Source organism: Temnothorax nylanderi, unplaced genomic scaffold, assembly GCF_030848795.1.
Source record: "Temnothorax nylanderi isolate EJ_2023f unplaced genomic scaffold, tnyl_v1.0 TNYL_tig0163_pilon, whole genome shotgun sequence".
NCBI classification, from domain to species: domain Eukaryota; kingdom Metazoa; phylum Arthropoda; class Insecta; order Hymenoptera; family Formicidae; genus Temnothorax; species Temnothorax nylanderi.
In genome coordinates, this window is record NW_027249225.1 from 365012 (window position 1) to 379727 (window position 14716).

Genomic DNA, 14716 nt, shown 5'->3' on the forward strand with positions numbered 1-14716 from the left:
ATAAGGAGATCATGTTTTCCATAACTATTTATTCAAATTTCATATTTAATTACATTTATGTGTTATTTTTTTATTTACATGATTATATATTTGCCGTATTTATTATATTTCTTATTCATTATATTTTTATTAAAGTTAAAATATAAACAGCTGTTATATACATTATATAATTAAATTAATTGCATTTTCCAATTTACCAATTTCTCTGCAAAAATATTTTCATGTATGTCGCAGGTCGATGCCGTCAAGTTACACACAAATTACTGCGTGTTACAAATGATGCCATACTTTCTAATAATCGTACCATAACATGCATTTGACAATTACATTCGGTTTCAACCAATTTATTTTTTAGAAAATTGAGTTAAACATGAAGCTATAAGAGAAAATTAAATTATATAATCTAATATAATTACTTACATTATAATAATTTCAGTATAAAATAAAGAAATAAAATAACGTTATATATAGATATAGCGTTATGCTAATAGCGCGCTGCCCGAACGCAGCCATTGTCAGCCACTTTTTTACTTTGACTATAACTTCCTTGTCATTGCCATATCTCTTCTCGTGGATTGCATCTTTTAGAGGACCAAAGAGATAAGAGGCAAAAGGATAAAAAATCCAGGCTGTAGGCTGGATTGTCGTTCCTCACCCATCAGAGTGGTATCGTAAGGGCATACAAGCCCTCATATCTAGGTGGCGTATAAGGTTATAGAATTGAATGGAAATTATCTCGAAAAATGGATTTTTGTAGTCAAATAATTGGGGAAAAATATGATGTATTTAAAACTGCAACAAAACAAACCTTGAATGAGAAAAAAATGTGTTGCATTACTTATTAAACGTCCTTCGTATATACAATAGGTATATATAGATAATGTTACATACGTATAATATTTTTAATGTGTAAAATTGATAAATATTAGAATATGTAGATTAAATTGACGTTTTTCAAAAATAATTTTGTATTAAAATTGGTATATTTTTGTAAATTACGGCACGCTGACTGGCAGAAATCTCGTTCTATCGCCAACTTTTGGCTCAAATCTGAGGTTCACTTTCTCGCTATCTTCATCGCCGACCTCAAGGAAAGTATTCCAGTCTACGAGAAAATAGAGACCGTTTCTTCGTTTAGTTGGTAGAACAGGATCCGGTGCACGAGTGGTACCACCAAAGGATTCTTCCAGCGCCATTAGATTTGTGCTTGCAGATGTCGATGACTCCGGAGCTGGTGTCAACGCATCCCGGAAGTTTGAACCGTCTTTCGTGGAATCTGAAGTTACTGGGATCATGGTTGTAGTCGTTGTCGTTGTTGAGGAAACGTCTACAGATTCTGCCGACAAGATCTTTAGTGAATTGGTGTTCAATTTTTTATTTTCATTTATTTTTTATGTTGTATTCGTGAATAAAATTTTCATGCACTACAGTAACAAATACGACGATCACACAGTGATTAAAAACAGTGGTAAATATTATAAAATTACGATAAATTCCGCAACTATTGATGCAAACTTGAGATATAAACTAAGATAATTTAAAAAAAGAATTAAACATACAAGAAATTAAATTTGGACAAAGATAAAAAGAATTAAGTAAGAGCTAATATAAAGGGTATCTCATACACACACGCGCGCACGCGCGCGCGCGCGCACACACACACACACACACACACACACATTGCACACAACAGAAAACAACATTAATATTAATATTAATGAACAAGAAACGTCAGATAATTGTTTTAATAATTTAAATATTTGGTCCAATATATAAATAATATCCTATTATTTATATATTTAACCTTGTGGCAGCTATTTAATGCTTGTGGCAGCCCGTGACGTTGACGTTTAATTGAAGCAACTTCATTTTTTTTCCGTGTAGTGTATCTATATATTCGTAGAAGACGAAATCATCTTTGAATTCCATCTTTACCATTCAGAAGAAGAGTAAAGTAGATTATACATTTCATTCGCTTATCCATCGCGTGATTGGTAGGAATGATGATGACATCGAGCTACGAACCGGTTCGCGTGCGAGCACATGCACCCAGCATTCACATGCAACATCACATGCAACGCGCACTGTTTCGGAGACAAGCACGCAGGATGAAAGTTGTATATCTAGTTGACAGTAACGTATGCGCGTAAGGAAAAGTCTGCGTGCAAAAATCCTCTTTGAGAAATATTGCTTAGATAAATTGCATGCCAAAACATATCAAAATTTATCATGTTGTGTTAGTCTGCAGTTTTATTTAGATGTAAAAGTTGAGATTTCGCAATTTTATTTCGTTCGGATTACGTAAATAATATTTTACCATTATATTATTCGACGCGAATGAAGCCGTAATAATTGATTTAAAATCTTCTTTTATGTAATTTATTATACATCTTAACATCTTATTAATATCTACTTAATTATCAACATGTATTAATTAAATATTGCGTAATTGAAATTGCAAGTATTTAAGTTATTCCAGATTCGCTGTTAATGCACGATTCTTTGTTTAATTTAGAATACGAACAATGATATAACCTGCATGATTAACTATTGTATGTGGTTTATTATTAATTTAATTGAAAAAATTGCTAATTCACCTTATATTTTCTACGGCGCGGTGTTCCATGATTAATTCATAAAACAATAATATATTGTTATACTAAATAATTAGTTAATTAATATATGCCATTTTAATAATTATTGATTTCTTGTATGCTTATCCTTGTAATCTATAAGATTTGGATTCGCAGACAGTTACGGAATACAAAGCGAGAAGTAGGTATAGTAGAAGCGAAAGAAGATATAGCCAGAGAAAATTATGCCGAGTGAATGTACAACAATATAAAAGTGTATTTAGTAATGACGTCTTTTAGAATAAATCAAATTAATCGGGAGGTTGCATAATCTTTTCTCCCATGTTGGTTAACATGTCTGATCCTCGCCAGACCCTGAATAATCCGTCCAACCCAGAATTCCGAAGTGCCCAAAATGGATATCATAAATTTTTTTATACCGCTTGGCGTTGTCGTCGCCGTCTTCGTCGTCGTCGTGGCATTCGCGAGAGCTCGATCGCCATTAGTGGTGATTTCAACAATTTCTTCCGGATTTTGTTGTCTTTTTACTTCATTTTTTACATCTCTCTCTTCGTTGTAAATTCTAATTATCTCTTCTAGATTCAACGGATCAGGTCCATCCTTTAGAGTTTTTGTGGTAGCAAGCAGATCATCGGCTATTTTTCGCACGTCCTTTGCGTTTGCTTTTCCTTCCTGGACCAATCTGATTTTGTCTAAAAGTTCATTGATTTTTATTCTTTGCCCTTCGTCCTTGACATAGACCTCGTGAGGCTTGAATATGTGAATCTTGGTCGTCTTTGTAGGTTCTATATCCTCCATCTTTGGTGTCGTTCTCGATGTCTTGCGGGATATGAGGCCTATGTTCTCCAGGATCTGCCTCATGTTATCTGGAACAGCCTCGATCAACGACGGCCGTTCCGTTGATGCCGACATGGCCTTTTTCTGTCTGCTATCGCTGACTCCAAGCCCGAATTTTGCTAAAAATTCTTTCATATCCTCGTTTTTTATCTGTGATGTTGGTAAAGGCTTGAAGTTGGTATAAGAATTTGTATTAATAGTTGACTTTAGCGTGGACATTGTGGTCGTTACCAGATTGGATGTTTGCAAACCAAATCGTTGAAAGAATCGTTGTACGTCAGGTGTTAAATTGTTCATGCCTTTCCTGATCTCTGAGACAGGACTCTCGAAAGTGTTTTGAGCGGTTATCGATGGTGAATGAGGCACAACAGCTGACAGACCAGAAGTTGTATGGACTAAACCGCTACCATTAGAAATTTGAGATTTCATCTCCAGACTTTCTTTGTTCTTTTTAAATATGTCTTCCACATTCGTAGCATTTTCCGGTCGAAGTCCAATCGAGGCAAGTAGTTCCATTACTTCCGGACGCATTGTTGTTGTTGTCTCTCTTTCTCTCTCTCTCGTTGTGATTCTGCGAAAACCTCCGGAGTTTAGAATGTAAGTGGAATTATATTTTAATTTCTCAGAAGAAGAAGAAGAAGGAGAAGAAGAGGAGAAGGGCATTGGTGTTACGTAAATAGGAACTGGTTGTTCAGCATTAACGATTGGTATCTTTTCGGATGTTGTAATTATCTCTGGAATGTAATTAATTTTGCTAATCGACGCAGACGGAGCCATATTTTCTAGTGAGGTAGTAGTCGAAAAAGGCGATTGCTTGTCGTGAATTCTTTTAAAGAACATATCTGGAAGTTTCGTTAACGTTGTGGTACTTTGTGTCGTTGGCGGATTATACCGCCATTGGCCAACAGATAAAACATTTTCATTATATTTTAAAGGACGGGACGTCATTTCTGGTCCCAAATTAAGCATTGTAACATTTTTCTTCATCTTTACTGTTTCAGGGGGGATAGTTGTCGCACTCGTACTATATACTATGTAGACTTCTTCGTTCTTCGTTAATGAAGACTCTTGAAACACTGGTCGCCTAGTGGTAGTTGCTGGTTCTTCGGTAAAGATTGGTTCTTTTTGTAGATTTTCCAAGTTGAAGCTAAATTTCATTGGTGAATCAAACTTTAATGTCTCTTTCACAGATATGTTCGAATGTGCTTCCGAATACGTTTCTTTGTGATTCTTATATCGCGTTTCCGCAAGTGGGTTTTCCTCCGGCAAGTTTTTCTCTGGAGCATATGTCACTATAAAATTTTCAAGAGATTGTTTATCATGCTGCTTTTCTTGTATAAGTGCGTTTGCCTGTAGTTTCTTGTTTCTCCACTCTTTCAAGTTTTCTGGATTGATAGTAGGATCCGCAATTAATTCAACTATCGGCTGTTTGGTATATAAATCTTTCATGCTTTCTCTTGCGTCTTCTGCGTTATAAGGCAGGACTACCATCAAAGCTTTTTGGTAGATATTTCTTGCTTCCTCAATTGTCGTTTTGTCCTTGTATGTCTCGAGATCTTTGGACGTGATGTTAAAAAGAATATCAATAATCTCCTGTCTAGTAAGATGTGGCAAAGTGGCGTTTTGATGAATCAATTTCTCGACTTCCTCGATCGTTCGGTTAATTGAGCTCTCGACTTCAGTCCTTGACGGAAGATCATTGCAATGACATAAGCCGATGACGATCAGCATACAGAATAGCACAATCTATGAAAACAATAGTACAATAATTATACGAATTATAAACAAAAAACATCAAGAGAGAGAGAGAGAAAGAGAGAGAGAGAGAGACACTAAATTTTTATTCTAGCTGTTATACAAATTAAATAAATGAAAAAGTTGTTAATTTTCTAATAAGAAAAGGAGATTAAAAAATCTTAGAAGATATATGTATGATTAATTACCAAGAAAAATATCTACATATTGGCTTGTAAATAAATTACTTAGTTTGTTAAAAAAAAATTAAATTAAAATTAATTAAACGTTTTAAACCACTTATTTCTTAATAATAAGTTTATATATCTATTTATTAATATAAGTACATCTATTCTTTTGTCTTACAAATTAATTGATATTAAATACACTACGTGTATTAAATGTATTTAAAAAATCTATTTCAAAATATTTTGGTACTATTATCTTCATAATTATAGATACTTATTTGATATTTTTATTTTATATGCCTAAATTGTTATCTTTATAATCACATTTATCACAGTAAGATAAATATATCATTATTTTTAAGAATTATACAATTTCGTTAACTTTAGATATCTAAATCATATTTGATATAAACGTAATATAGTATACATAATTTTTTTATAAATATGCAACGAATTATTAGAAACTTGATGTACATTTTACGATTTGTTTCAAGGTACATATTAAGTAATATTAACATAATTATAAAAATAATTTTTATTTAATTCCAATAAATATAACATCATTTTGCAGGTGTTTTTAATATGCTTACAGATCTAAAAATTAATTAAATATGCGCAAAGAAATTATTTTATAGATGTTATTCATTTTAAGCGCAAAACATTTACTCCAATAATGTATAAGCGTTGCTTGCTCAATTACGTAAAGAAGAATGAGTTCAAGATGTATGTCGAAGTTGTTTTTCATATTCATGAGCAAATGTTGCAAAAGGAGCCTTGACTAGATTATTGATGTCAAAGAGTAACTTGGTTAATTCTCACAATCCTGATCCTTTCGTAACATCTACATTATATTCGCGATCCACTTCATTCTTTCAGATATATGATGTAGTGAAATTTGTGACTGATGTAAGAACATAAATCTTTTCTCGATGTGTCTTTTTCAGATTTTTTCTAAAATACTAGATTTATAAATGTAATAGTCTTCTCTGCAGAAATATATGGATTGTAATAACAATATAATGGAGCTACTCATTCTAGTTCATCATGAAACGTAATTTTTTTTTCTAAAGTTTACTTTAGATTATCTGTAATTTATGTCAAAAATTAGGATAAAATTTTATTTATAATTTCATGTATTATATAGTACCATAAAGATTTAAAGAATTAGAACACATATATATACACACTCACAACAAAAAATAAATGCAATCATCGTGGTTGTATATATAGCTTTTGAGAAATACAGTATAGTGATCATTATATGGAGACGAAAAATATGCTTAACGAATGTATAGCAAAAACATAGCCGGAAAGAGTTAACTTTCACAATCTGATGTCGCGCGGTGTTAAAGAATGTTTACTGGTTTTTGCTGTAAAAGATAATATTATTAACTAAATAAACTTAGAAATGGATGTTAACATACACAATAGAATGATATGGTTAATGCATATGTTTTACTTTACCTATGTAATTTTTTTTATCAAGAAATTATTGGACGATTAAACCATTTAGTAATGTATGGATTTTCGGAGAATAAAAAGTAATTTTAAACATTTATGCTAGGGTATTACTGATTTTAATAATTTAGTATTTATCTAAATAACGTTTAAAGTATTGGAATAATAGCGGTAATAGTGCAACGGCTATCGCAATAATAGCTTTCTTCTTCATAAGAAGATAAAACTCTAATGAAACTTTAGAGTGATATTACTTGGCGATATTTTATCGCATCAGCGCGGCGGAAGGAGATGCAACAATTATCTATGGAAATGTAGGTCCTTTTTTGTTGTAAAATATCTATTTTCGCATAATATTCCAAAGTATTCAAATGTTGTTGACTCGTATTATCATGTTTAACAGACCGACAAGTCGCAACGTAATAACTGCATCATCCAAGATTTAAATTTCAAGAAAAGACATTTACTTTAGTGCGTGAAAAATTGCGTTTTAACTTGAAATAATTCTACAGCACAAATCACTTTGAACACTTTGGACAGTTTTTGCACATAACGTATTGATGCACATGGCGTTGGACAATAATTCGGGTAGCACATGCAACAACATGTAACATGTATTTGCGTACAGAGCTTAATAATACTTTATATCTTTTCAGTGACAGAAAATGCGTCATTCGGTTAACAATATTCGAAAACTCACCATTATGCCAACCAATCGCTCGGGCACGTAGTCGACAACTGACTGAGCAGCTAAGGCCTACTTTCAAACTCTCACTCTATCTTACTCACTTGATTCTCCTTAGCTGCTCTGACGCACAAATACGCGTCCATCTGTTCACTTTGCCAGCCAAGCTGAGCATTAAAATCTACTGAATTTGAAAAGTGAGAAGACAGTGAGAAAGAAGGCATCGAAATGTAAGGCTCGATATCGATATATTTTGATCAAGTCAACTTTCGATGCTGTAAATATCTATAATATATAATATTCATGTCGCTTATGCTATATTGCTTTTTAATGTATTAAATATACATAAAGATTATTTTGGTGCAGTAATCATTTCTCGACAATAGCGAAATTTGAATTTATCTAAATAACCTGAAATTGCCAAGAACTAAAATAAAATATATGACAAATTGCGCGTGTGTTTCTCATCGATAGATATTGATATTGGCTTAGATATATAATGTTTTATGATTAATTTAATAATGTCAAAGATTGATTTAATATGGTATTATAAAAAAGAAGAAGAAGCACTCATACTTGGATAATTTTCTTGATGACATAAAAAGGAAGAAAGTTTTCCTTGAACGACAGGAAAATCGGATTATTTGTCTTTCATAAACATATTTCAGCTCTTATATGTATACATATATGTATATCTTATTCCATTTATAGAGTAAACCTGTATGAGTCTCTTGTTACTTTTATTTTTAGTCTTATTTTTATATATTACTTATTCTTCTTAGATTAGATTGTGTACTTTGTACATTTTGTATTTTATCTATATTAAATTTGATTATACCGACTTTTGGTATTCAAGCTATTATATTATAGATACATTGATTGCCAATGGAATAACTCGAATCTCGTGACGATACGTATTCTATCGATTGTTGATATACAATTATTTGATGAAATATAAAGGAAAAAGTTTTATTAATTGTCTAGTAATATTATTAATATTAGAAGTGTTATTTAGTTTTTATATTATAATTGGTGTTATTGTTTTGCATATTATTACTTACAATTAGACCCTTTGGCAGACATATACATACTACTTTATGCTTAATGTAATTATCTCATTTGTTAATCTATTTGATAAAATTAAGTATTTAGTTTTAACAATTATTTAATTTATATATTATTGTTATAATACATTATGTATAATGTAATACGTGTTTCTCAGTCATTTAAAGTTCATTACAATATATCGATACATGGTATTGCAGAACGATACCGTTCTGCTGCAATGTTAAAAACCAGCAAACATTGTTTGACTGTTGACTTCATCAAATTGTCATCAAAAGGCCACAAATTAAAATGTGCAACAATGATTTTTATTCTTTATTAGCCAAAGATGAAAAGTTTTATACATTTCAAATATTGTTTTAATACTTTATATGTATATATAATATCATTGGTTTTTCATGCTGAAAGTTCTTTGAGAATCCTTATTAAATAGTAGCAATTAAATAATAATAAATTGATGACAAATATATGTATAAGAATACAAAAATCTTAAAAATAAGAATTGATTAAAAAATATTTAATATAACGCCACATTTTTATATAAATTTTATTATGCGGTTTTGTTTGACTTTGTTTTGTTATTAAATGCAATCTTAATTGGACAGTGAGTAAACTTTGATAAAGAATATCAAGTATGTACATGCTGCTGATGAAAAATGTTGTTAACGAAAGAGCGACTCATCGATGTTTCTAGTAAAGCCTTGCAATGGTGATATATGATTACACGTCTTTCGTCTTCAATTTTCGCTAAAGAAATTCCACTATAATAACGACAGCGGCGGTAATTAAACTTCAACGAGATAGGAATGGAAAACCCAAATGATTTATTCTTCCTGGAATTGCAGTTCGACCTCTTCAGTTATTGCTTCACTTAATGATCTCTAGTTATATGTAAAATAAACACGATTGATAAGATGTTATAAAGTAATACGCCATCAGATATAAGTTTTCTTATATAATTGAGGCACATTCAATTATTTTTCTTTTCTACGCTGTTTCAAGGCTTTCTTCTGGTTATCGTCAAAATATTAATAAGAGAATTTATATTAACATGTTAACAAGCATTTTATAATACTAGTATGGATGATTTTAATTATGGTGCATGCGTTCGTGTATTTACTTTTGCTACTTTTGTTTTTCATTTAATTATGTTAATTATTCTTAACACATTCGTACATCTGTTATATGTGACAACAATATTTTAACTTAAAAATTAAGCTGATTTTATGTTAAGGATGTTCTATAGGTACTGTCCCAACCAAAATTATGCAGGAAGTATTAAAACTCTGATATTTTTATTCTCCAGGGATCCAAAGACAAAAAAATGTATATAAATAGTTACGGAATATCTAATAGAATGTAAAAGACGTAGATTTAGTGACTGTAAATAACTGTTATTATTTTTTTCAAAAAAAAATTTCAAAAAAAGAAATTGTAAATCATTTCAAATTTTGTTGCTATATTTTTGTTTGTTGATCTGCTTGTGATCTGCTTGTGTGTAAAATATTATTATATTGGTTACATTTTTTAATGTTTACACTTTTCTCTGTAAAACCCTTTGTAAAACGGATATTCAAGAATTGATAACTTTTTATCTAAATTGTAATTTGATTTGAAATTTGGCCCCGAACTTTGAAAGAGAATACACAATATGATATTAAATTTTCGTCAACTTCGTTACATTTTAACTAACTCTTTAGAACACCCTTAAAAATAAATAATCTTTTTATTCATTATCTTTATATACTTTTTTATCTAGATAAATCGTCGCTTCGAAGAGCTATCTCAATAATTATTTTCTTTTAAAATATGATGTGTGTGTATTTGTGTGTGTGTGCATGTGTGCGCGCGCGCGCGCGCGCGTGTGTGTGTGTGTGTGTGTGTGTGTGTGTGTGTGTGTGTCGTCAGCCGTCATGCAATTATTTTAAAAAAATTCCATGCAAATATTATATATATATCTACGCAAGTATTTACAATTTGTTTGCAAATTTGTCGGCTAACGTATATTATTTAATTAATTAAAATATTTTTTAAATAAAACAAACCAGCGCATTATATGCAGTGCCCAGTGGTTACCATACAAAGTTTGCAGAGTTGTACCGAATTATCGTTGACGTCCCTTATACTGCTGCATTAGGTATATGTAGTTCAGAAGTGTTTGTGTTAGAGTTGCTGCAATGCGCAACGGCCTCGCCAGATCGCTTCTACTGTCATATATTTAGAGAAGCATTGTTACAAATAGTTTCTGTAACGTATTGATGTTTTGGTTACGAGATGATTCTATTTTATATATATAGATTTGATCGATTATCTAATTCCTTGTTTACATATGCCAAATGCGATAGAGTGTAACTTTTAAATTTGTATAATTATTTAATCCTGAGCTTGTTAAGACTAATAATAAGAAACTTATCGTAAATATATTGTCAAATCTATGGATACGATGCCATGGGTGCCATGGATAGGAACGTAATGAAGAGACTGTAGCAATTTTTACAAACATAAAAAAATATATATATATTCTTTCAACAGACAATACTTGTGATAATAAATCGAAATGCAATTATAATATTGAAAGCACAAATATTCACTAGTGTTAAATTCAAGAATTTGATTTATAGAACGCATTTTCTAATTTTGAAAAAAGAAAAATATAATTTTCAGGTAGCAGGATGACATCTAAACACGTCTTAATGATGTATTGTTGACGTTAGAGATGTCATTAAGATGTTATTAATACGTCATTTGACGTTATTCTGCTCACTTTGCTAATTATATTATTAAAATACTCTGTACTATCCCAGGTAGAAATTTTGTCTGGAAACAATCAGGGCCCCATATATTTTTTGAAAAATATTGCTGGGACCCTGGTAGACAATCTAGCTAGGGCCTGTGTAAAGTTTGGGACGCCTAAATCGTATAGGCCCTATTATTGAATCCAGGTCGGCCCAAGATTGCGCCCAGAATTTGTTCAAAAAAATTATCTGGAATCTAGCTGGGACCTATAATTTTCCTAGATATTTGCTTGGTTTGTACCATAATTATTTTTATAATCCAGTCTGGCTCAGGCTTGAATCTAAAATTTTTCCCTAAAATATTCCCTGGAATCCCGGCTGGGCCAATATTTTATTTGAAGGATTTTCGAAGGATGTTTTAATAATAATTTTACTCGTTTATCCCAAAAAAGAAAATATTTTTATTTATCGTCGGCAAAACAAAATAAATTGTCATATTAAAATTAAACACACTTTATATTAACAGACTTAATTATCTATTATATAGCTTAGCCTACAAATTTTAAAAATACAACTTTACTCTAGGTTTTGTACTTTGTTCCTCTTTGCGCGATGTCCGTCCCAGTCTTTCGCGTTTGTTAAGCAGTAACCAATACCATTCAGAATTTCCTTTTCCGTCAGTGGCTGATTATTTTCGTTAAAGGCGCCAGACTATTATGAGAGGTTGCTGTTATACTGCACTATAGTACTGTAATTCCATGTACTTTTACGTCACTACGCATGATCATGTGCGTCTACATCATGTTGGTATAACAGACATTCTAACTACGCAACAGTCAATTTTAGTACTTAATAATGTTTTTCCTAAATTTGAGAGCGACAGTTTTAACTTACAGATTTATGTTTTACGCACCAAAATATACAAAATTGTGAAGTTTCAGCCAATCGGTAAGAAAGCCCCTCTCCTTCATAATTACCTTAAAAAATAATTATGTTAATGTTATATATAATATTCCCAAACGATAATTTAATTATAATTATATTACATAATCTTAAATCTTACCTTGTTAAAAACTTCATTACCAGAGTTCGCCATACTAAAAAGTAAAGTTTTATTGTAACAGAATTCAAAAAGTTAGTATCTAAATAGAGAGAATCGTGTATGCGCTCAATCACGAGAAAATCCATTATCCACCAGTCTTCAAATATCTGCAGAAAAAATCCTCTGATGACTGACGAATATAAAAATTCGAGGTAAAGTTTGCATTAAAAATATAAACTGGTTTGTCCACCACTTCCAAAAACTTTGCTATTATAATTTTTATTATGATAGATATATTTAGATTAAATATTAATTAATCCTTTTAGAGTCTAATCTTTTTTGTGTGTGAGAAGAACATATTTAATTTAATTATTTTTTAAAATGTTAGAGATTGCTGAATACAAACGTAAAATTTACCAACATTTATTTTGTTGTTATTGCTTTCGTGAATAATTAATATTTCCAGACACTAAGATATAAAATCAACGTCTATCATAAATAATATAATGGACTCGATTCAATTAATATTATAACTTGCCTACAATACGAATTGCGCTACAGATCACTTTCTCATTCTCTTCAACTTTTACAAGACAGCAATTTACAAAACATTTACAAGACGGCATATGCATACGTGTGTGATTTTGGATGCACCTTCTAATATATAATATTATATAATATATTGTTGATCACACACACACACACACATACATACACACACACTATCTGTCACGTACTACGTTTACGCAAACGTTACTTCTGTAGTAACTTATACGATAATTCCTCCACGTAAACGAGTGGATTATTGTAAGTTACCACAGAAGTAACGCTCGCGTAAACATAGTAAACGGTCAAGACTATCACTACATATCTCCGACCCATCGACATATAGTATGGACTGCGCACAGGTATAGAAAAATATGACCGGCGACTCACACCGGTGGAAGAAAAGAGATAGCGACTGGTAGAGGTCAAGCTGTCCTTTTCTATCCAGTGCGTACAGACAAAGAGTTAACGAGGTAGAGGTCAACTCTACCGGACACTTTTTGAAGGCTTTCATATAGAGATCGCGTAGTCCATACTATATGTCGATGCTCCGACCCGCTGATATTTTGCCTCTTGTGACACCCACATCCTAATTTCGTAGCACTTTGATCCTTGCGTGACGCGACCGAAATTGGGAATTAAACGATCGTACTTAGTAGTATTTAACGATGAGAGACCACGGTGTTACGCGCGAACGCGATATGTATTTCTAGGTTATATAACTGACTGACAGCGCGCTGTCCGTGCAAACGCACTAAGCGACGAGCGCGCACGTACGCGTATATGCTGTCTCTTTTCAGTGTAGCAACACTGTCATGGAGGGGACCCGGGGGGACGCTCGAGATGTTCTTAAATGCCATCTATCGAGGCAAAAGCAACCGTACGTACGGCGACGACGACGACGACGACGACGACGTTTAATTCTTAATTGTAAAATTTACCATTTCAGACTTTGCATCGTCTCCGCTCGTAGGGCACGTAGCGGAAAACACTTATTATATAAATCGACCCCAAGCTATCGATCACACCAAGCCTACTTATTCCTAGCCTACTTAGAACTTGATCCGTTTACTCGTTATTGAGATCTCAAAATCTCGGGTACTCGCAACTCGTGCGTTCGCGTAAATGAGTCACGGTGCGTCTCGCTCCGCGCGTACTTGGCGCGAAACACTACCGTGTCTCTTGATATTATAGTACATAAATTTTATCTTGGGAAAAACTAGGTAAATTTCAGGATTATATTCTGGACCTATTAGGGTATTTAAAGCTAGATTATCCAATCCAGGCCCCATAGTTTCATATCTAATTTGGGAAAAACCTGTCAGTGGCAATCTAGGACCCATGTAGATTTTCCCGACTATTCTTTGTCTCGGTAAAGTCAAGGTAAATTTCTAGGGTGTATTCTGGACCTAGACGGATATTACAAACTGGATTTTTCTACACAGGCCCTGTATTTAATCTCGGCAAATCGAGGCAGATTTCCACCTGGGATAGTAATAAATTAATCTTCTTTTCTCATCGATTAAATCTAAATGCTATTATATATGCTCTAAAGAAGAAAAAAATATGAATAATATTAAAATGCAAATCTAATTCATAATATCATTTTATATTCTACAGAAGGTTAAATTTTGTCCCGGTGAAAATTTTTTCTCATTGAAATGTAAATTTTGTAATTTTTACGTATTAATTTTTCTGTATTAATTCAAATTAATGTTAATTGTAATTTCTTACTAATGCTGGACGAATAAAATGCTTGCCGTGTTATTCGCCAAACAGTTTCTAGAAATCGTTCGAGTACGTTGGTGTTGTAGAAAAAAATCAAAACAGGA

General features: G+C 32.0%; 1 protein-coding gene across 1 annotated transcript; it reads right to left on the reverse strand.

Annotated features, from left to right (window-relative positions):
* Positions 1-9: 9 nt before the first annotated feature.
* LOC139777781 (uncharacterized) lies at positions 10-7993 on the reverse strand. Its single transcript, XM_071715390.1, has 3 exons — positions 7512-7993; positions 3014-5177; positions 10-1336 (listed from the first exon to the last, which is right to left on the reverse strand). The coding sequence occupies exons 1-3, from the start codon at positions 7512-7514 to the stop codon at positions 996-998; spliced, it is 2508 nt and encodes an 835-aa protein (XP_071571491.1). The 5' UTR covers positions 7515-7993; the 3' UTR covers positions 10-995.
* Between the last annotated feature and the right edge of the window lie 6723 nt (positions 7994-14716).